The sequence below is a fragment of the Notothenia rossii genome (genome assembly GCF_949606895.1).
Source record: "Notothenia rossii genome assembly, chromosome: 7".
Taxonomy (NCBI): domain Eukaryota; kingdom Metazoa; phylum Chordata; class Actinopteri; order Perciformes; family Nototheniidae; genus Notothenia; species Notothenia rossii.
In genome coordinates this window covers 40535192-40559846 of record NC_136905.1, presented here as the reverse complement: position 1 = coordinate 40559846, position 24655 = coordinate 40535192, and the positions used below count along the sequence as shown (strand labels likewise).

At 40.8% G+C, this 24655-nt stretch overlaps 1 protein-coding gene across 4 annotated transcripts; it reads left to right on the top strand.

Moving 5' to 3' along the window:
* The first annotated feature begins 12983 nt into the window (after positions 1-12983).
* LOC307013146 (zinc finger protein 862-like) lies at positions 12984-17146 on the top strand. Of its 4 annotated transcripts, XR_013800872.1 has the most exons (12): positions 12984-13791; positions 13956-14091; positions 14213-14296; positions 14377-14547; positions 14638-15066; positions 15172-15341; positions 15452-15690; positions 15778-16035; positions 16119-16328; positions 16405-16635; positions 16752-16904; positions 16972-17146. XR_013800872.1 is itself a non-coding variant. In XM_079640403.1 (9 exons), exons 3-9 carry the CDS (start codon positions 14936-14938, stop codon positions 16776-16778), a joined length of 1266 nt encoding a protein of 421 aa, XP_079496529.1. In that variant the 5' UTR covers positions 12984-13791; positions 13956-14547; positions 14638-14935; the 3' UTR covers positions 16779-16929. The 4 variants fall into 4 exon arrangements, 1 of the variants encoding a protein (XP_079496529.1); XR_013800873.1 differs by having other exon boundaries at positions 14213-14547; XR_013800874.1 differs by having other exon boundaries at positions 13956-14547.
* The last annotated feature ends 7509 nt before the right edge of the window (positions 17147-24655 follow it).

Below are 24655 nucleotides of genomic sequence, written 5' to 3'. Positions count from 1 at the left end.
GTGTGAACAGGAGGCAACCTTAGAATAGGGAACATGTTCAGGTCAATTAGAGTCAAACTACTAGCTTATTGGTTATGAACAAGACTTCACTTTAGAATAGGGAACATATTATTAGATATAAATACCTAATTAGAGTCAAACTACTAGCTTATTGGTTATGAACAAGACTTCACTTTAGAATAGGGAACATGTTCTTAGATATTATACCTAATTTTGAGTTAATTAGACACAATTAACACTTGTAGTTTCATGTCTTGTTACATAAGAATAGATCATATTTGTTAAGTGTTATTAATGGAGAATTACTATTCTTGTGCTACTACTGCCTTATTAGGCCCTTATTGAGCAGAGCATATTAAGACCCAAAGTCATGTACAACAACTTCCTTACTTGCAATGAATAAGCACTAATTAGAGGGTTATTGAGGAAACACTCTCAACTAATAGCTTATTACTTGTAGAATATGGTCATGTAGAATAAGGCATTAATAAGTGTTTTATAATGAAAAATAAAGAGCCAATATACTGCTAATATGCATGTTAACCCTTTGGAGTCGACCGTCAAGCCGGCGTGATCAGATCACATGACCTGTGCAAGCCGGTGCCGCATGAAAACAACAGTCCGGACAACATTGCCGTGTGTTTCTCTCGAAAGTACTGGCTTGAAACTATATCCCAGTCTTTGTTTCATGCAAAAAGACCCGGTAAACACGGAGATACGATGATATAAAGTTAATACATTTCAAAAGTATGAAAAATGGAAGCACATATTTGAATATCTTCGCCGTATTTGATCATTGTACGACACGGAAAATACTGGAAACTGTAGATCCTGCTCAACAGGATGTATAAGTGTATTTATGTCGAAAGTGCTGGCTTGAAACTATATGCCAGTCTTTGTTTCATGCTAAAAGACCCAATAAACACGGAGATACGATGATATAAAGTTAATACAAATATATTTCAAAAGTATGAAAAATGGAAACACATATTTTAATATCTTCGCCTTATTTTATCATTTTACGAACGGAAAATACTGGAAACTGTAGATTCTGCTCAACAGGATGTATTTACCAGGGAGGGGGTGAGGTAATCAGGTAAACGGAGTGATACGAAGCGAGACGAAAAGAGACGAAGAGGGACGGCGGGAACCGAAGAGAGACGGCGGAAAATGGAGAGAGACGAAGATATAAGATGACAGGCGGCGGGAGACGAAGAGAGACTGCGATTGAAGTAAAGTGACAGACAAATATTGAGAATTTAGATATAGTTAGATAGATTTTTAGTTTTGAAGATTCAACTATGATGAAGAGAACTCTGAACTTGAGTCAAGCTATCAGCTTGTTTTTTGACATGGAGGAGGAGCCTGTGATGTTGCCCTCTGTGTCGTAGTTGACAGAAAATGCTTTGAAGCGTGGCACAGATAAATACAGAAAAAACAGATTTTTGTACATAATGTGTATATATATATTTGTATTATATTTATAATAACACTTTTGCCTTATCAGAATGAAATCCCATGTACATTATTTAAGCTTTTAAATGTTTTGTTGTGCCTACTGTGTCAATGTTGACAGAACTTGAGAAATGAGGGGAAAAAAGCCTATGGATACACCATAGTTATTTGTTCATGTTCATCAAACTTTCACATTATCATAATGACATCCCATGTATATATTTACAGCTTTCAAATGGTTTCGTTGTGTATGTTTGTGTTACCTATCTGAAAAATAATATCATTTTCAAAATCTGTTTTTACGTTTTTTTATGATTTTGGGTCCAAAATGTTCATATAGTATCTCAAAATGAAATAAATAACTATCAGGTTATTTCGGTGAGGTTGTCCTTAAAAAGAGATACCAAACATTGACATGCCAAACATTTCTTAATGGGGTTTAGTAAGACAAATCAAAAGTATGCGAAAACGGCCAAATCAGCCCAGGACTCCAAAGGGTTAATTAGCAACTAGTTGATGGTTAATTTGTGTACCTTAATATGTGTTACCTAACATATTATTTTAAGTCAATTAATCAATCAATGTTTATTTATATAGCCCAATATCACAAATGTTACATTTGTCTCAGTGGTCTTCACAGTTTGTACAGAATATCAGTATGACAATACGACACCCTCTGTCCTTAGACCCTCACATCGTACAAGGAAAAACTTCCAGAGAAAACCCACAGTTTAAAGGGAAAAATGGGAGAAACCTCAGGGAGAGCAACAGAGGAGGGATCCCTCTCCCAGGACGGACAGACGTGCAATAGATGCCGTGTGTAAATCGAAAAGATAATACATTTACAACATAGCTAGTCCAAATGTTTGAAAATGCATGTGTCTATAATAAGAAGATGAATCTACGAGGATGTCAGCAATCTTATGGGAGCCATCAGAGAAGTAGTATGGTGAGAGTCAGGCAGGACCGCAGAGACAGGTTCAGCCACGACTCGAAGTCTAGGACTCAGATCCAGTACTCAGGATAGAGGATCCAGGACACACGACCACAGCAACAGGATTAGCCTCGACTCAGGATCCCGGCGTATATATGGACCAGTGCTTGAATTGGAATAAAAAAGGTCCCAGTACTCTAAATCAGCAACTGTTTCAAGTCAATTTATTTATACAGCCCAAAAACAAGTATTTGGCTCAAAGCCATACTATATCCTATAATGCTGGTGGGTTTGTCTCTTTACTGTATATTTTAGAAAGGCTCACTGTACTTAAACAAAATGACTTAGGGTGCATCTGAGGTTAGAGGGGGTGCTCTAGTGCTATTTTTATAAGTGGGGAGTGGACCTGACACCCTAGGGGGGTTCGGGGGCATGCTCCCCCGGGAAGATTTTTTTTAAATATTGAAGTTAGATGCATCAATCTGCTGCACTTTGAGAGCAAAATGAAGAGAAATATGGATACCTCTCAACATCCATATGAAACAACTGTAAACAGATTTACTTTTTCTTTATGGATATAAAAGAAAGTAAAGCCTGACTCCTACTGGCGGCTGGTTAAATGACTCCTCCTCCCTGAGTACACTCACCATCTTTCAGCAGGAAAGGAGAGAGGCAATCCTTGTCCGGCGACAACCGCTGTCTTTTCGCACTATTATTAAGCCACGCCAACATTTTCGAAATGCTAACGTTATGTGATGTATTTTCTGCTCTAGTCTATCGCTGCGGCGTGTCATAGGTACTCTGGGCATATTTGTTGTCATTCGTCAATCAGGGCCGGACTGGGACAATAAGTCAGGCCGGGAATTATACACCCAGCCAGGCCACTACCAGTTTTTTATGCCATTCTGCTGGATTTATTTGTCAATATTTACAGCGTTGCTGCCCATAGTGATAGCCCTCTAGTTTAAATCTACTACCCAAAAATAAACATATGGAGATGGTTTACTATTTTTAAAAATGTGCAAATCTATTTAGGAACCTGTCCATGTGAACATATTTTAAGTGGAGGTGGACCTCAAATCCTCTAGGGGGGTCTGGGGGCAATCTCCCCCGGTAAGATTTGCATCAATCTGGTGCATTTTGAGGGGGAAATAAAGAGACTACACCCATATGAAACAGAACTGTATACATTTAAATAATCATAAAATCATAAGTACATGGCCATAACCAATAACATACCATATCCAACATGAAAAACACTGAAACGTGTTTATTTATTTGTTTTTGGTTCATTTATAATTGTGAGTGTGTCTGGGCTCCTGAATCAGCCTCTCGTCTCTCCCCCCTGCTCCTCTTTGAAGCAGCAGCAAGGACTAGTTTTAGCTCTCAACACGTTTATCTTACCTTTTTTCACCTAGTTAACATTTTATTTTTATTATTCATGCATATTTTACGAATCACTACCCCCTCAAATGGAAATATTTGTTCACATAAATGGTGACCGAACAGTTCGAGACCCACTGAGATAACTTAGACTAAGTTAACTATCTAAACACTCAGAGAGTATTTTACCTCACCTGAGCTGTAGTTCTCAGCCTCTCAGTCTGACAGCAGAGGACTCTCCTCCACCTTGTTGTTGAAACAGCTCCTTATATCCGTTAGCGCAGCTAGCTAGAACCAGATGCTAACAACAATACACGTAACCGGTGCGTGCGCTTTCTCGCTCGCGCCACACACACACACACACACACACACACACACACACACACACACACAAGCTTGAATGACACAGAGACCAATCGAGGGCATTAGTATGATCTGTATGAAAGTGACCATTTCGGCAGGCCATATCATGTACACTGAAAAAAGTGCAATGACTGTGTCATTTAATCAAAGTCCATTTTTAAATTGGTCTAAGAAGCAAAACACACCCCCCCCTGAAATAACTTAAAAACAATATTCAACCTAAATCGTTATTTTCACTTCAAAGCATGTCACATGACCACGTGATGTACAAAGCAATGTGACTTCAAGATTTGCTGCAGCCGCCATTACACCGCTACCCAGTGTCTGTGAGAGTGTCTGACCCAAAAACACTTTTAAATAAGGTAAGGATTTGAAATGGTTGCTTTTTTGTTTTAAACTATGTTTAAATGTTTATCCATTTAGTGTTGTGTCAAGATAAACAACTAATTTACCATCTGTCTTTGTATTTGGCTATGTGTTAGCTAGCAACGTTTAAACACGTGTAACCATTTTTTAAGGATGGCTTAACCAGATCATTTTCATACATTTATCATGCAAGTGGCGATTTTTTGTTGTGTCTGTTTGACTAGTGAAAAGTTTAAATAGTTGCAAATGTTATATTGGTTTCACATAAGGTATTTTATATGGGGCTATGCAAGTTTAGCTACGTGCTAGCTAGTTTTTAAGCTGTTAAACCAGGTAATTTTCTATGCGTGCTCCGCTCATAAAAAACACAGCAGCATATTAAATACACTAACAGCCAGACCCCAGCCAGCGTTAGAGATGTTTATACTTTTGGCGAGCCGTTATTAAAGCTCCGGGACCGCTATAGTTATGTGGCTGAAGGTGTATCTCTGCTCTGCAGCAACCCGTACTCGGACCACGCCGCTCCGGAGGGGACTGTAAACAGTGGAGAGGGGCAAACAACCCGAATCTCCTTGTAACACGCTGCCCGTCTTGTTGACCATGCTTTGAGGGTGAGGGTGTGTGATTTATGCTGGGTTAAGATTGTTTAAATACACCTTGTTTATTTATTTATTTCCTTTGTGTTTACAGGTTTGCTGTTTCCACTGAAGGTCACAATGTATGCTGATTTGTAGGGATGCACCGAATATTCGGCCGCCGAAAATGGTTCAAAAGGCCCTTTCGGCTTTCGGCCGAAAGAGTTCTAGCACCGAAAAAATATCACCGAATGTCAGAGAACAGGGTTACGTTGGTAAGCTAACGTGTTGTTGTGATGACGTAATCAAAACGCGGCGACAAGCACGGCGCGCGACCATGCTCGCGGCTGGCTCACAGCCAACATGTCTGCCGCTTGGAGATATTTAAAAATATCAGAGAAAGAGGCGCGGATTGCGATTTGTAAAACGTGTTCAGCTGACATTTCTCGAGGGGGTGTAACTGCAAAGACTTTCACCACTTCGGGATTACTCCACCACTTGAAATCAAAACACCCGGACAAATATGCGGAGTAAGATCAAATCACAAGTACTGACAGCGAGAGACTGTTCAGCGCTGCCTCTCATGTGCTTGATGAGAAGAGGAACAGACTTATGGCTGATAAAGCAGAGAAGCTACTGTTCATTAAAAAGAACCTCCCACTTTTCCTTAATAAGTAGACAAGGCTGGCTTATCATAAGCTTATCTAGTTCTACATGTCTACTCTATACCCACTTTCCTGAACAATTTTCATTGTGAGTTATAATTCACCATCTCAGGTTATCATTAGGGGGAAATGACAGCAGGACAGTGTTCAATATATTGTACTTTCGGTATCTAAATGATACAATGTTGTTTACATTGCTCATGAGGACAGACCACCTTATTTGCAGATTCTTGAAATTGTAATTTAATTTGTAATTGATTGTGGATTTTGTATCCAGTTTTCACTTTATGTATCTTTATACAATGTTTACTACTTTGCTTATGAGGACAGACAGCCTTATTTACAGATTCTTGAAATTCAATTGTAATTTCCTTTGTAAATAGTTACATTCATGTGGATTTATCCAGTTTGCACATATGTATGCATGCACTTATAGGTGCATTTGTTGTTGTTGAAGGCCTGGCTGTTACAGTCTTTATTTACACTATTTTGTTGTAGGCCTACTCAGTGCTTGAATTGGAATAAAAAAGGTGCCAGTACTCTAAATCAGCAACAAGTATTTGGCATAAAGTCATAGTATATCCTATAATGCTGGTGGGTTTGTCTCTTTACTGTATATTTTAGAAAGGCTCACTGTACTTAAACAAAATGACTCAGGGTGCATCTGAGATTAGAGGGGGTGCAGTGGTAAAGTGCTATTTTTATAAGTGGGGAGTGGACCTGACACCCTCTAGTCTAGGGGGGTCCGGGGACATGCTCCCCCGGGATTTTTTTTTTTTAAATATTGAAGTTAGATGCATCAATCTGGTGCACTTTGAGAGCAAAATGAAGAGATATATGGATACCTCTCAACATCCATAATGAAACAACTGTAAACAGATTTACTTTTTCTTTATGGATATAAAAGAAAGTAAAGCTTGACTCCTACTGGCTGGTTAAATGACTCCTCGTCCCTGAGGCCACCACCAGTTTTTTGTGCCATTTTGCTGGATTTATTTGTCAATAGCGTTGCTGCACAAAGTGATAGCCCTCTAGTTTAAATCTACTACCCAAAAAGAAACATATGGAGATGGGTCACTATTTAAAAAAATTTGCAAATCTATTTGGGAACAGTGAGGCCGGGCCTCAAATCCTATAGGGGGGTCCGGGGGCATGCTCCCCCGGTAAGATTTTTTTTTTAAATGTTGGACTTAAATGCATCAATCTGGTGCATTTTGAGGGGGAAATAAAGAGACTACACCCATATGAAACAAAAATGTATACATTTAAATAATCATAAAATCATAAGTACATGGCCATAACCAATAACATACAATATCCAATATGAAAAAACATTGAAACTTGTTTATTTATTTGTTTTTGGTTCATTTATAGTTGTGAGTGTGTCTGGGCTCCTGAATCAGCCTCTCCTGTCTCCCTCCTCTCCCCCCTGCTCCTCTTTGAGGCAACAGCAAAGACTAGTTTTAGCTCTCAACAAGTTTATCTTACCTTTTTTCACCTAGTTAACATTTTGTTTGTATTATTCATGCATATTTTACGAATCACTACCCCCTCAAATGGAAATATGTGTTTACATAAATGGTGACCGAACCGTTTGAGACCCACTGAGATAACTTAAACTAAGTTAACTATCTAAAGACTCAGAGAGTAATTTACCTCACCAGAGCTGTAGTTATCAGCCTCTCAGTCTGACAGCAAAGGACTCTCCCTCCACCTTGTTGTTGAAACAGCTCCTTATATCCGTTAGCGCAGCTAGCTAGCACCAGATGCTAAAAACAATACACGTAACCGGTGCGTGCACTTCTCGCTCGCTCGCGCCACACATACACCAACACACACCCTCCCGAGCTTGAATGACGCACAGAGACCAATCGAGGGCATTAGTATGATCTGTATGAAAGTGGCAATGTCGGCAGGCCACATCATGTAGACAGCCGGTCACCCTCTGTGAGGCAGAGTCAGACCCACATTTGCGCTGCGTTGCGTTTACAATATATACGTATATTGCCGGCGGCTGAGTACCGGCATTTTACTGAGTACCGGCACCTTGCCGGTACTCAGTAAGAAGTGCCGGTACCACATGGGTAAAAATCAGAAGTGCCGGTACTGCGTACCGGTGAGTACCGGCCCAATTCAAGCACTGGGCCTACCGGCCTAGATGTTTATGCAGTTTTAAAGCACCTTGGCTTTGTTCTGAATGCACTTTGTTGTAGTTATCCTACAGAGAAAAGAAAATGCACTTGACTTGGAATTAATGTACTGTATGCATTCAAAAGTGCTGAATAGATGTTTTATGGACCCATAATAGTGATTATTATTTAAGTTAAGTTTTGCCATAATCATTTATTTTTCCATAATCAGGCAGCTGAACAACATTGGTAAAAAATGTATACATTATATATATATTTCTATTAATCATTTTCAGCCTTTCGGCATTCGGCCAACTGTTTCCTATTTTCTGTATCGGTTTCGGCCAAGAATTTCCCATTCGGTGCACCCCTACTGATTTGGTAAGTTCCAAAATGAACCTCAAGTAGTTTTCATGTACGTTTAAAAAGGATTGAAAAACCCAAAATGGAGACTTACGGCCCGTCCACACGGCAGCTTGCGTTGAGGCCAGGGATCTAAGCTCCCACGGACGCAGTGAAATCATACATCTGTGTGGGTCGCTAATACATTACCAACAACCATTATTTTTATCAAAAATAATGCATGTGTCAATGTAATGAGTATTATTTATGCTAACAAGCTGAATAGGCTAAACTAAAAACATGTTTTCCAAAATAACTATGCATCTTTTGAATGACAATATGCCTGCACTGCAATTCCAGGGTTGCGCAATCTATGCCTGTGAGTGTGCTGCGCGAGCCAAGATGATGTGTGCGCGTAGTTGAACCTTTTCATATTTAAGTTTTTGTGCTCAGTTTATAACTTGAACCCTGGTTGAAGCTTCAACGCAGCTTCCCATTCACTTTGACGTGACGCTTTGCCGAACTGCATTGTGCTTCCGTTTGCTTCACTTTGCCTCCGTTGCTCGCTTCCAAAGTTGAGAAAAGTTACACTTTTCAAGCTTCGACAGAAGCGTCAGCCAATCAAATGATATGCCAGTACAAGCTCTAGCCAATCAAACCGCGTGCTTATGTGCGAGCGGGAGATTGATGTGATTGAATTTAGCTTCAACGCATGCTGCCGTGTGGACGCTGCATTACTCTACTCTAATCTCAAGTGATAATATATCTAGTTAGGTACCCAAATGTTAAGTAAGGTCATTTAAAATATTATACATTTATAAGTTAAATGAGAAAAAGTATGTATTGTACAAGTAAATTAAAAATACAAGACTGCAATTCATTAATATTGTTGCATGTAAAGTCAATCCTCACATCTGTATGTTTATTGAGAGCTACTGGTGGCAATCATTTGCTCTGTCATTCCAGGCATGTCACTATTGTGAGACATACACTGACATTCAGTTCAATCAGGAGAGACGTGATGTATGAAATACATGTTTATTATCGGGTCACAACATATAAATGAAACATAATGATGACAGTTTATAACAAGTGAATGAAATGGTGTTTGGCGATTAGGCCCAGGTTTTGTAGGATATCATTCGGGAAGGGAAAGAACCGTTTCCGATGAACCCCCCTGGGTCTAGACACTGGTGGTGGTGATAAGTGGTTAGGTCCGGTTGGAAGGGAGAAGGTTAAGCTTGGCCCTGAGTTGGAAGCAGGAGGCGAAGGGGTGGAGGAGGGTTGCGCGTTGACACCTGGAAGACAGCTGATGGAAAAGGGGAGAGCATATATAGAGGGATTAACAGGTGCGATAATTAGGCTTGTGAATGGAGGAAAGTGATAGGTTAGCTGAGGAGTGGCGCTCCCTATCATTTAGTGAAGGGAGCGAGTATTGCCATGACGTGCAATACGAAGTGATAGGTCTTCCTGCCTGAACTTGCGCTGAGCTTCATTTCAATCAGGAGAGACGTGATGTATGAAATACATGTTTATTATCGGGTCACATTATATAAATGAAACATAATGATGACAGTTTATAACAAGTGAATGAAATGGTGTTTGGCGATTAGGCCCAGGTTTTGTAGGATATCAATCGGGAAGGGAAAGAACCGTTTCCGATGAACCCCCAAAATAAGTGAAAGTATGAAGTACTGAACGTGATGGATTCTTACCTTGAGGGATGCAGTGGAAATCTATGGATGAAATGAGAGGTTAATACATGTGGGGATTTAGACGTACTGATGCCTCCTAGGCATCCTCCCTGGACATACAGGGCATCCTGGACGTACGGGGCGTCCCGGACATACGGGGCATACGGGGCATCCCGGACGTACGGGGCATCCCGGACGTACGGGGCGTCCCGGACATACGGGGCTTCCTGGACGTAAGGGGCATCCCGGACGTACAGGGCGTCCTGCACATACAGGGCTTCCCGGACGTACGGGGCAACCTGACTTAGCAGGGACACATTTTATACAGACCCGAAGGTTACGACCTGGACGTACATGGTTAGACATGGCAAGGATAAACATGAGCCGCGGGGCGAATATAAGTGCTGACATGCTAAGAACCACCACCAGTTATATGCATACGTACCAATTTTAAGGTTGGACAGACCTTTGGATAGCCAGCACGGCACTGAGGTCCGGACGAATGTAGGATGAGAAAGCGGAGGAGGACCACCGTCCGAGTTGTTGCAGGGATGAGGATGAGACGCCTTGATTAGCAGCGGAAGTAGCTGCACTTATTCTAAATGAATGCCCCGTGTATAGGAGGGGTGATAACCCGGATTTAATGAGAACTTGCTTTAAATAGTGATTGAACTGTCGTTGAATTAAGGGAAAATTCCCTGAGATAAGAAATATTGGTGAGAGAGGATTAGAGGTAGGTCTAAGATGTAGGAATTTGATCATGGATTTATAAGGGCAGAACTGGGAGTCGTTGCGGGCGGCGATGACGGAGCAGGCGCCGGAAGTAAACTCCTTCCGGTTCCCTCGACAAAAAAGCAATGCAATTTCTCCATAGAATTTTGGAAAATAGCTCGAAATACGATCTGTGGTTGACACACATTTAAGAGACGGATCACGTTTTGTTCAGCCGGATCATAAATCTAATTGATAGATTTATGATGAGAAAATTATAAAAGTAGGGTAGACATGTGGATATTATCCGACTGAACAAAACGTGATCCGTCTCCTAAATGTGTCAACCAGACCTTATTTCGAGCTATTTTCCAAAATCCTATGGAGAAATTGCATTGTTTTTTTTGTCGAAGGAACCGGAAGTGGTAAAATGCTGACTTACTTCCGGGTTTTAGGACGTGTAACTGTGGCACTCTATAGGTGTACGTTTTAGAATGCAATATCAAGACAGAGACATTGGAGATGCACTAGTCAACCTGACATCCTCTGCTGACCTTGAAGATTTGACAACTATCAAGGTCATCCCAATACCTGATGATGGTGTCCAAGAATACAACTTTACCGTCTGTGAAGAAGCAGCGTCCGCTCAATCAGACGATTCTGACATCTTGTCCACACCCTCCAGCTCAGTCTCTACAAGAACTCGTATCTGGTTGAAATGATTGAACTGACACAAAAGGCCAACCTTGTTCAAAGATTGCAAGTGAAAGAGTAAGAACTAAAATGTATAGGTGAAGAGGCACAAAGTATCTACATCAATGCACTCTCATTAGATTATTTTATTTTATCACTATAAGCTTTATCAAAAAGGAAGGTCTTAAGCGTACTCTTAAAAACAGATAGGCTGTCTGCCGCCCGAACACAAACTGGAAGCTGATTCCACAAAAGTGGAGCTTGATAAGAAAAGGCTCTGGCTCCCATTGTACTTTTAGAGACTCTAGGAACAACAAACAACCCTGCATTCTTGGAACGCAATGCCCTAGTAGGACAGTAGGGTATAATGAGTTCTTCAAGGTAAGATTGGCCCCTGCCCATTAAGGGCTTTGTAGGCGAGAAGAATAATTTTAAATTATATCCTGTGTTCTATAGGGAGCCAGTGTAAGGCAGCCAGAACAGGAGTAATGTGGTCCCTTTTCCTAACTCTGGTTAGTACACGAGCTGCAGCATTTTGAATCAGCTGAAGCGACTTAACTGACTTATTGGTACACCCTGATAATAAGGAGTTACAATAATCAAGCCTTGAAGTAACAAATGGATGGACTAGTTTCTCTGCATCGTTTTGAGGCAAGATATGCCTAATTTTGGCAATGTTGCGTAGATGGAAGTAGGCGGTCCTTGAGATTGATTTTATGTGGGCGTTAAAGGATAAACCCTGATCAAATATAACACAAAGATTCCTTACAGTCTCACTGGAGGCCAAATTAATGCCATCCATAACTAGTATATCTTTAGGTAGTTTGTTTCGTAGATTCTTCGGGCAGAGTACAATAACTTCAGTTTTAGCCGTGTTTAACATACAAAAGTTTAAGGTCATCCACGTTTCTAAGTCCTTAAGGCAGTCTTGAATTTTATTTAGGTGATTGGTTTCATCAGGCTTCATGGATAAATATAGTTGAGTATCATCCGCATAACAGTGGAAATTTACAGAATGATTCCTTATAATATTGCCAAGCGGAAGTATATATAGTGTGAACAAAATAGGTCCGAGCACTGAGCCCTGTGGCACTCCATGGCTAACTTTGGTTTGCATGGAAGATTCATCGTTGACACGTACAAACTGAGAGCGTTCAGAGAGATAGGACCTAAACCCGCCTAAAGCAGTTCCCTTTATGCCAACTAAGTGCTCTAGTCTTTGCAATAGGATATCATGGTCGATAGTATCAAATGCAGCACTGAGATCGAGCAAAAAAAGAATAGAGACAAGTCCCTTGTCTGAGGCCATTAGAAGGTCATTTGTGACTTTAACCAGAGCTGTCTCTGTGCTATGATGTGTTCTAAAGCCAGACTGAAAATGTTCAAATAAATCATTGTTTTTAAGTAATCACACAACTGTTTTGCGACGGTTTTCTCAATAATTTTTGAGAGGAATGGGAGATTAGAAATAGGTCTATAATTGGCTAAAACCTCTGGATCAAGGTTTTGCTTTTTAAGAAGAGGTTTTATTACTGCAACTTTAAATGATTGTGGAACATAGCCTGATAATAAAAGACATATTCATAATATTTAATAAAGAAGTGCTAATTAATGGAAAAACTTCCTTCAACAGCTTAGTTGGAATTGGGTCTAAGATACACGTTGATGGTTTAGAAGAAAGAATCATTGAATTTAATTGTTCAAGGTTTATGGCTGAAAAGCATTCTAGTTTACTATCTAGTGTAATATTAGAGCTTACATTTCCGGGAGCTGTTGATAACACTATACTTGTCAAAGGCAAGAGGTCCAGTGTTTCCCACACAATGTTAATACTTGGGCGGGCCGTCCAGGTATATTAAGGCCCGCCCAAGTATATTTCGGACCATTTTTTTATTTTTGTATCCGTCCGCGAGCGACGCCATCTGCGAGTGATTAACTAATGGACAATGAGCCCTCGCTCTATGTCTCCTGTGCCTGTTCGCTCTGCGGTTGATTAACTAGGGGACAATAATCCCCCCCTGTTCGCTCTGCAATCGATTAACTGGTGTAGGATCCCTCGCTCGACACCTCCTGTTCATGCTGCCATCGCGTGGAGGGAAACGAGAAACGGAGAAGACGACGTTAACTTGGAAGACGCGGAAACCAAGGTAAAGTAACTATTTTCTCCTTATTGTGTTGTTGTTTTCTGACTTTGGTAGGAGATTCGAACTATTTGAAGTTAGTGGCAACTAAGAGTGTATTTAACGTAACCAGGCCAACTTTGCTGCGTGCAAGTTACGTGTGGTAAATTAAATATAAAAAAGATTATAATTCGTTTTCTCTTCGGGCTATGCCAGTTAGAAGGACACAGATTAACTTTAGCTAAGGTTAGACTGTTAATTTCCCCTGCATTACTCCTCAGATATGAGTATTCAAAAATATTTTAAGAGAATACGGCGTGAGGATGAGGAGGAGAGACGAGGAGAGGAGGAGAGACCACAGGTAACTTAGCCAATGTTAGCATTTTGCTTGCAATGGCAATAATAAATGCATAATTCTCAATAATGATATATGTCGGTTCATTTGACCTGAAATTATACAATTGCAGTCAACAGTGAGTTGCAATGCAGACCCCAAACTAGATTCAAGCTTGTTTTCAATTCTAGCCGGTGGTCAGTGAAGATGCTGGCACAACTAGTCAGAGTACTGAGGGAGAGGCAGCAGGTCCCAGTGTGGTAGAAGCAGCAGCAGGTCCCAGTGTAGAAGCAGGTGCAGGTCCCAGTGTGATACAAGCAGGTGCAGGTGAACAAGCAGCACAGTTCCAAGCATCACAGACACAGACACAGACACAGACACAGACATAGTATAATAGCAAGAAGAACTCTACCATTTAAATGCAGTAATACCAATGCATTATTTTCAGATTCCAAGCATCGCCACTCAGGATGGAACCCTGGTTGGCTCAAAATGCCACAGTTCAAGAATTGGCTCTACCTCACCCAGCATGGTATGAATGGCATTTGCAAGTTCATATTTGTAATAAAACTTGTTTTTTGTAAGAATTAACACGTTTTTCTTTTTAAAAAGGAATGTTTTGCCGAATCTGCAGTCAACACAAGCCTCCAATAAAGAAAGGCCCCTTAAAACGGGCTTTCATAGAAGTTGGGATTCTTGTTTTCCGCAAGGATTATATCGAGCGCCACATCTCCTCAGAGCCTCATCAATATAGTGTAAAGCATCAGGTCTCACTTGCATCAGGTATATCATTTTTTTATTTAAATCTAATTTCTGCAACCTATCAACCATGTTTGGCTCATATAATGAATTATGTCTTTGCCCTTGGTCTAGGCTACTCAGTGATGCAGGCTTTTGAGCCCACAGTTATTATGGAGCATGAGGCCTTCATAGGTGGATTCAAATGTCTTTACTGGCTAGTAAAGAATGAGATGGCTCACCACACCCACTACCCTAAGCTCTTAAGTTTAGCTCAGCTTTTGGGTTGTGATTACTTTGAAAAGCTGAAGGTAAACCTAGTACAAAATGATGCTTGTGAAACTAAGAACTTTAACCAGCTAAATGTTAAATGATCTCTTTTTCTCAGGTGGATCAAAGAAACAATTATCAATAACACAGAATAGTGGATGAAATGCTGGAGATCCTTGCAGAGATAGTAGAGTCGCCTATTTTGGAAGAGATAAGGTCATCTCAAGCAATCAGCCTAGAGGTTGATGAAACCGCAGATGTATCTGTAAACCGCCAGCTGGATTTACATGTTAGGTGGGGTATTTTTTAAAGGAATGATGTGCATTTAAATAAAGATCTAGGCCTAGTTAAACTTAATATTTATTAATATGTGTGAAAACCTATACATTTTTATTTTAGACACCTGGATAAAGAGGGTTATGTTTTCAACCACTTCCTTGACCTGGTAACTCTGGAAGATGGGAAAGCTGACAGCATGGTTGCTGCCATCAAGAGTGTACTACAGAAGAAGGATCTCCCGGTAGACAGGCTCTACGGACTCGGGACAGACGGTGCTGCAGTGATGACGGGTATGGAGTTTATTGTTAAATCTAATGGATTGTGTGAAATGTGTATTGTCAGCTGTTATTAAAGGAAACAAAATGACGCCCTCAACACTGCATTTAATTCTTAAACTTAGGCCGTCTGAATGGAGTGGCAAAGCAGTTCACAGACAGTTTTCCAAAGCTGGTTTCTGTAGCGTGTGCTGCTCACAGACTAGCACTGGCATGCAAAGATGCCTCAAATACTGTCAGGTATATGGCAAACTTCAGGAACCACCTGCAGGAACTGCACCTATTCTTCCGAAATAGTGCAAATAGGTCAGCCACAGTGAGTGCTGCCGCTACCACTCTTGGTCTGAACGACTTGAAAGTCAAGGTGTGTTTTCACCTATTTTCATAATACTATTGTGGTGTCATATTATTTACATATATTTTACTTACCAGTGTTTCTACTTGTTGTTAGGAGGTGAAAGATACAAGGTGGCTATCGCAGCACCTAGCCGTTCAAAACCTCCAGAGGAACCTTACAGCTGTGCTGGCTGCTCTGGCGGAAGAAGCGAGCACAAGGAAGTGCCGGGTGGCCAAAGGTCTATACACCTTCTGTGCCACATACTGCTTTGTGGCTGCCCTTTACCTTCAGGCAGATGTGCTGCCCCACATTGCAATGCTGTCCAAGGTGTTTCAGAGAGCTGATGTGAACTTTCTCCACATAAAGGAGCAGGTAGATTACAAAGAAATGCATTTGATGCTCCCAGTTATTTGCATTATCCATTCTATTATATTGTTGTCTTTTTCCACATTTAGGTGCCAGTCACACTTGTTACTCTGAGGAGAATTCTGGAGGCAGGCGAGACCCCACTCCCCGGAACGTTCCTTGCTCGCCTACACCAAGACTTGGACAACCCAGGTGGACTTGGGACGTTTAGCATTGCCGGAGAGGAGGAGAGGATCAGGAGGGGACACGGAATTCTGGAGCGCCCCCGGGAAGATATGTGGGCCAGATTTGTCAGAGATGTAAATACATCCCTTCTTACTTTTACATTCCAATATTTATTTTCCTTGAACTGAAAAATGTATAATATCATTCCAGGTCCTCAAACCTTACATCTGCAGCCTGGAGAGCAACATTGAGAGCAGGTTCCAGCATATTGAAGTGCTGGGGGCCTTCAGTGTCCTGGGTCCAAAGGCAGTTACCTCCAATGATGTAATCAACATTTCAATGTTGCAGACCCTTGCCAACAAATTCATCCCAGGGCAGGATGCCAAAGTTATCCAAGAGTGGACCTCCTACAAGCAGCATGTTCTTGAAGGAACATTTAAGGTTGGTAAATACCTAAATTAATATGAACTTGACGGTTAGAATTGCTTGTTTTGACATCTGTAAATGTTTCAATTATACTGTATACTCATTTGCCCTGCCTTGGCTAATCTCTGAAGGACAAGACACAAGCTGAGATCATGTAGCTCCTGGCCAGTGAGAAGGACGAATGGGCAGAAATATACCCAAACCTCAGCCTTCTCTCTTCAGCGGGGTTGGTCATCCCTGTCTCCAGTGTAAACTGCGAGAGGGATTTTTCTACGATGAACAGGGTAAGTGTCATTCCCTGTTGCATGTCATTCTGTATAGTTCATTTAAAACAAACTGTCTGTTTTACAGGTGAAAACTGACTTGAGAAACCGACTGAAAGGGGAGCACCTGGCTGCATGTATGCGGATAGCAGTCAGTGGACCAGCACCAGAGGCATTCCCATACACACAGGCGTTGGAGCTGTTCTTCAACAAACCCGGACGGATTAAGTGCTCTGACAAACAGTGCCATCTTTGTACAAAATGAATATTGCCAGACAGTAATGTAAAGTTAATGAATAAACATGTTGTTAAAACTTGTTGTTTGTCACATGTGTTGCACGTCACAAAGCCCGCCCTGCGGTCCGCTCGCACCGCGCTCCGCTCGCAGCCCCCCCCCCTGGCACCTTCCCCCCCAAGTATATTTCAGATCTGTGGGAAACACTGATGTCATTAATTTTGTTTCAAAGAGTAACAATTTTATCATTAAAAAAGCACATACAATCATTACTACTGAGTGCTATGGGAATAGAAGGCTCAATTGAGCTATGGCTCTCTGTCTCTGAAAAGAAATCTTGCATTATTCTTATTCTCATCTATTCTCATCTAACTCATCTAGCTGCTCTCGCTTTACGCAGTGCTTTCTTATATTCATTGAGAGTAATATGCCAAATTAAATGAGATTCTTCAAGTTTAGTGTAACGCCATATCCTTTCAAGTGGTTTCAATTTGGGGTGGTGTACATTTTGTATAAGTTTCCTACCTTACATGCAGACATGCTATCGAGTTAAGTATTGATGGAATCTCTTCCTTTTTTCCATTTTGGCTATAGCACTAACAGATAGGTTTCTGCTGCAGGAGCTTTTGACTAATGCTTTGTAGTCTAGTAACAGTACTTCAAAAGTTACCAAAAAATGGTCGGATAAAGCAGGATTATGTGGTTCGACTAATAGTTGCTCAATTTCAATACCATAAATCAGAACAAGGTTGAGAGTGTGATTATAACAGTGGGTTGGTTTAATTACACTGACGGAAACCAATAGAATCTAATATAGAGTTAAATGCAACAGTAAGGCTATTTTTATCGTCGTCAACATGCATATTAAAGTCACCTACGATAATTACTTTATATGTTTTAAGTACCAAAGTTGCTAAAAACTCAGAGAATTCTGATAAGAATTCTGAATAAGGACCTGGTGGACGGTACACTGTAACAAATAAGATTGGTTGCAAAGTTTTCCAGGTCGGATGCGTAAGACTAAAAACGAGACTTTCAAAGGAGGTATAATTTAATTTTGGTTTAGTACTGATAAGTACATTTGAATCAAAGATGGCTGCAACTCCACCTCCTCGGCCTTTGTCTCGAGCAATATGAGTATTGATATGGCTGGGTGGAGTGGCCTCATTTATGCTGACATATTCTTCATGTCTCAACCAAGTTTCAGTGAGACAGCATATAGTGGGGCAAAAAAGTATTTAGTCAGCCACCAATTGTGCAAGTTCTCCCACTTAAAAAGTTGAGAGAGGCCTGTAACTTTCATCCTAGGTATACCTCAACTATGAGAGACAAAATGAGAAAAAAAAAATACAGAAAATCACATTGTCTGATTTTTAAAGAATTTATTTGCAAATTATGGTGGAAAATAAGTATTTGGTCAATAACAAAAGTTCATCTCAATACTTTATTATATACCCTTTGTTGGCAATGACAGAGCTCAAACGTTTTCTGTAAGTCTTCACAAGATTTTCACACACTGTTGCTGGTATTTTAGCCCATTCCTCCACGCAGATCTCCTCTAGAGCAGTGATGTTTTGGGGCTGTTGCTGGGCAACACAGACTTTCAACTCCCTCCAAAGATTTTCTATGGGGTTGAGATCTGGAGACTGGCTAGGCCACTCCAGGACCTTGAAATGCTTCTTACGAAGCCACTCCTTCGTTGCCCGGGCGGTGTGTTTGGGATCATTGTCAAGCTGAAAGACCCAGCCACATTTCATCTTCAATGCCCTTGCTGATGGAAGGAGGTTGTCACTCAAAATCTCACGATACATGGCCCCATTCATTCTTTCCTTTACACGGATCAGTCATCCTGGTCCCTTTGCAGAAAAACAGCCCCAAAGCATGATGTTTCCACCCCCATGTTTCACAGTAGGTATGGTGTTCTTTGGATGCAACTCAGCATTCTTTCTCCTCCAAACACGTCTAGTTGATTTTTTACCAAAAAGTTCTATTTTGGTTTCATCCGACCATATGACATTCTCCCAATCCTCTTCATCTAAATGCTCTCTAGCAAACTTCAGACGGGCCTGGACATGTACTGGCTTAAGCAGGGGGACACGTCTGGCACTGCAGGATTTGAGTCCCTGGCGGCGTAGTGTGTTACTGATGGTAGCCTTTGTTACTTTGGTCCCAGCTCTCTGCAGGTCATTGACTAGATCCCCCCGTGTGGTTCTGGGATTTTTGCTCACCGTTCTTGTGATCATTTTGACCCCACGGGGTGAGATCTTGCGTGGAGCCCCAGATCGAGGGAGATTATCAGTGGTCTTGTATGTCTTCCATTTTCTAATAATTGCTCCCACAGTTGATTTCTTCACAACAAGCTGCTTACCTATTGAAGATTCAGTCTTCCCAGCCTGGTGCAGGTCTACAATTTTGTTTCTGGTGTCCTTTGACAGCTCTTTGGTCTTGGCCATAGTGGAGTTTAGAGTGTGACTGTTTGAGGTTGTGGACAGGTGTCTTTTATACTGATAACGAGTTCAAACAGTTGCCATTAATACAGTTAACAAGTGGAGGACAGAGGAGGCTCTTAAAGAAGAAGTTACAGGTCTGTGAGAGTAGAAATCTTGGTTGTTTTTAGGTGACCAAATACTTATTTACATAGTTTGCAAATAAATTCTTTAAAAATCATACAATGTGATTTTCTGTATTTTTTTTCTCATTTCGTCTCTCATAGTTGAGGTATACCTAGGATGACAATTACAGGCCTCTCTCATCTTTTTAAGTGGGAGAACTTGCACAATTGGTGGCTGACTAAATACTTTTTTCTCCCACTGTATCAATATTATTATCTGATATTAAATAATTGACCAATATTGCTTTAGATGCTAAAGATCTTATGTTTAAGAGTCCACATTTAATCTTCCTGTTTTGTTGCACTGTAGTAGTTACTAAATTTACTTTTATTAATTTATTATGTGTGACACCTCTATTAGTTTTTATTTTAAATTGTCCTTGGGCAGACGCACACACCGTTAATATTGGGTATTTTATTAGAGAGAGCGCAGAGAAACATATAAAACTGCGACTCCTCCTCATGGTCTCAACTCCAGTTTTTCATGGATGCCACATGCCACAAAGCTCTGTAATTTTTGCTGAAATTAGATCTGCACCTTCCAAAGTAGGATGAATGCGGTCTCTCTTAATCAGATCAGGTTTTCCCCAGAAGGCTGTCCAATTATTTACGAAGCCCACATTATTTGCTGGGCACCACCAAGGCAACCAGCGCTGAAATTATGATATGCGGCTATACATGTCATCATTGATCAGATTGGGGAGGGGAACAGTGAAAATTATGCTGTAAGTAGGCTAATGCTAGCAAGCTGAATAATATGCTAGACTTAAACAAATAGCTTTAACAATTGCTAATGTGTGATTACCACTCTCTTCATACATCTATGATCAGGGTTAGATTAGAAAAATAATTATGAAAGAACAACATATGATAAGTAGTTGTTTTTGTGTCGAATAGTGAATTGTAATAACTAGTTAACCCTCCCGTTAAATGTATTAAATATTCCTTGGTTAATGTGAGACAGTGCATGTTTACCTCCCAACAGACCGTGTGTGTGCGTGTGTGTGTACTTTAAAGTATTTTTCCTAGATTTTCAAACTTAAAAAGGGGTAAATTTAACCCTGAATGTAATAGGAGGGATAATAAATACAATTAAAACTGCGGTCGCAGATGTTCGCGCAGTGATGAGCGGGCCCTCACGTCCATGCGCCTGTCGGGGAGGGCAGCCGGTCGTCCCGGCGTCAAGCAGACGTGCGCGAGTCCTGGGAAATTAGCCATTTCTCATTTCTATCATTTTTGCGTCCCAGACTCCCAGGTCCTCCGGCAGCGACCCGGAAACGGGGGGGATCGCCGGAGCTGTAGATTAACATTTACATGCTTATTGTAGTTGTAAGTGCACTGTCTTGATGGAGCATATGTGTGGGCTGGACCTGTATGCAGGAAAGGAGTGAGCAGAGGGTAGAGTTGTCGATTCTTGTTAAGTTTTCTGTGACTATCTTCCTCACCCTCTCAGACTTTCAGTTGTGTGCGCTACTAAAGAGACGCGCTACCATGGAAACCAAATAATGGTGTAGCTGTATTCAAGTCAGAGTGGAAACAGTCCTGAGTAAATCTGATTTTGTCAGAAATCGGGAGAAATGCGGGAGAAATATGACCCCGGGACGAAACCGGGAGAGGGCAGTGAAATCGGGAGAGTTGGCAAGTATGGCTTTAGGAGATATGAGTTCATACTCACCCCCAGAGTTTGTCTAAAAAAAATTAAATCATTTCGTCCATTCTTTCTTGAATTATACATTTGTCGTGTTTTTGGCACCCCCTATAGTCCAAAATGAAAATACATTGCTGTGCCTATTCCCCAATACAGACTGAACCTATCCACCATAATATGTGTTGTTTGGATACATTGTTGATGAGTTATGAGCATTTATTTGTAAGCCCCGCCTTTTTGCGAACACGCTTAGAATAAAGAGGGCCATATTTATCGACTGAACATTCCTACGGTAATGTGTTTGACCCTCCACCGATGCTGTCTGCTAAGTTTGGAGTTGAAACACTACAATTTGAAATTTAAGTTAATATTTCACGGTTTTTAATCTCTTAAGCACTGAGCCTGTTTTTCAGGTTTCAGGCTCCAAAATGCCACTAACACAGCAAAGACTATATCTTCACTTCTAAAAAGGGGTAAATTAATAATCTTTTCTCTCAAAGCAAGGTTACATCTGTGAGTTGGATGTAGAAGTGTCAGAATCAATCTAGATGTTTTTATTTTAAAGTAAATTCAGATGGAACATAGTAAAAACATGTAAATTATAATGTCCGCCTAAAAAAAAACATTACTTATAGTGAAAACCACCCTTGAATGATGGGTTAGTAGACTATAAGCTTTAGGAATCCAAACTATAACATATAATAAGTACCCTGTATCAAGATTGATGCAAAACAAGTTAAATTTGACCTTTTTAGAGAGGTTTAGAAAAATAAAGTCCAGGCGGACTCACCTGTGGATAATTTGGGAACCATCGGTTCCATTTGACCTTTTTCACTGTTAAAATAATTGTATTGCTTTGAATTATCACTATAGGTATTCATTCCATCCAAATACAACTGTTGTGAAAAAATTAAAAATAAAAAAAAACATACTCTTAGGCCCCCCAATGCTAACAGTGAGCCTCTGGATTAGCCCCGAACGAAAAATGCTAACCTATTATGCACCGGAAATCCCTTCTAGCTCCCTTATTACTTATCCCAGCTGCACATCCAACACATCGTTTATGATCGTAAAGACACAGAATCTAACGGTGCCCACCTCAACACTGAAAGATACACACTTGCAACGTTATCAACAAAAACGTAAATCAAAAGAAGTGGTGCTAGGTAGCTACACAATGCTAACGTGGCTTACCTTTGTCTTTGTCTGGTCTAAACTGGTCTTCAATGGCATTAAAACGATAAAAACGATGATGTAGTTAATCCATAGGTTAATATCCAATGTGGCTGTGTCCCCTTTGAAATGTTCTGATAATCTATAAGCAATAAAACTGCAATTCCGTTATCTGCTGTCCGCTCTGTGCTCCGTGCGCTCTGGGTCCTGCAATTCCTGCTTCCTTACGTAGTAAACAATAAGTAAAGTCTGCTGAGTAAAGTGCTTACGCCGGCTGGCATTCTTCATACTTTACCCAGGACCATATCTCTGGAACCCATTGGTCGATTTGGGTGATTTACACCTTTTTCTTAACCAAAATATCCAATAGAATCGAGGGGCAGTTCCCAAATCCACGTAAACATTACCATAGAACTATATAATAGAGAAGCAAACAAAGCATGTTGTTACATCCGGTTTTCGCTATGAGTGATCGCATTTTCGAGAGCTCCCGCTTTGGAGGTTATTCCTCACGATGTTTTACATATTTCATCCTCATGACAATATGGATTATGGACTCCTACCTCAACTCATCAATGAGGCAACATCACTTAGAGAAGGAGAGTAATAAAAGTGGGGATAAAATGATCCACAATGACTTTTACCTTCTCAACGGCTGGGAAAGGAAACACCTCGCTTTTGGAAGTGCAAACATTCATGCATTATTAACTGCAAACCCGACGCGAAAGTACTTACCCCCGTCAGGCAAACTAGACCGAAGAAGTATGATCGTCTTGGTCTTATTGTTAGCGGGAGACATTGAAGGATTATTTGAATTATTTGAAGTATTAAAGTAACGGGGTATGACAGGAAAGTAAAATCTGGTATATTCATTTTGGTGTCACCTTATATATGTTCATGTGTGTTAAATTTGAAGGGACAAAGTATCCTTTCCTCCCCCAATATATTGAGGTGAATTCTGTGTGTTTAGAGAGAGATGGGAGCAGGGGACCTCCTTATTTGGGAATAAGACCAAGGCTCTGGAATGCTTCCCTCGTAAAAGAAGGGGGTGCGTGACACAATCTTGTAGCAGATGTGTATGTGTTTTCATTGAAGTAAATATAAATGCTACATGATTACTGGTCAACTATACCTCTGTTCTTATTCTTTCATGTGTGGGTACTAAATGGCTACAAACATTGTGGAGAAATTAGCTTAAACATCTTTTATTACTCTATATGAAATGGAAGCAGTTTTTATGACAGGGACGAGAGAGTTGGAGGAGGGTAGCGCATTCCGAGGAGTTTCAGCATGTCAATTGTCAGGGGAATCGACTTGTTTTCAATAGAGGTGTGTGGTCGGTTATTTTGTATTAATAATAACAGTATGTGTAAAGGAAGCTGGAAATATACAATGTGAAACCTTTTATTTGAAGTAAAGATGTGAACAATAGCTCAAACAAATGGAGGGGCTATAGGACAAATGAGTGTGTTCTCCATAGGTAAGCCTGTGTGAAGTTTGACTATTTGAAAAGCATCTCTAATACTGCTTAAGAGCATAGGTAACGTGTTCCTCGTTATTATTGATAGGAAAGTAATTAACATGTATTACGTATATTTAGCCAACTATAACAACTATATCTTAAAACATACTTTTAACTTGTGTGTGGTAACCTGAAGGGGGGGGGGGGGAGATGGACCCAGGGACAAAGGGCCATAAACGGGGTGGGGGGCTGGCTACAAGATGTGAGCGGGGTTTCTTCTGCTGTGTCGCACTGATTGGGTACGACAGGCCATGTCTTGGTCTCTGCCAATGGGATGACCTCGGGGGGAAAGCCCGCTCACACCCCCTCCTGTGTTTTTAGTATGAAACACTGTGTTTTCTCGGGGTTCATTCTCTTTTTCTTCAGGCTGACCAGGAGGGTAGGACAGAGAAGGAGCAGGAAGTACTTCCTTTGTCTTTGTGTTTGTATGTGTATTTTGGGCTGTTACTGTATATCATTAAAGCAAGATTATTGTTTAACTTGTATTCTGGTGTTTCTTAATCCCTTCCTTTTTTACGAATTCACCCAGCTTAGCAAACGACACGCGGAGACGAGGTTGGTTTTCAACATCCTCCAAATCTCC

Coding starts and splice junctions, on each gene's coding strand:
- LOC307013146 (XM_079640403.1), top strand. CDS start 14,936: ATGCTGGAGATCCTTGCAGAGATAGTAGAGTCGCCTATTTTGGAAGAG. Junction 16,036..16,118: donor TTCTCCACATAAAGGAGCAG/GTAGATTACAAA, acceptor TTCCACATTTAG/GTGCCAGTCACACTTGTTAC. Junction 16,329..16,404: donor GGGCCAGATTTGTCAGAGAT/GTAAATACATCC, acceptor ATATCATTCCAG/GTCCTCAAACCTTACATCTG.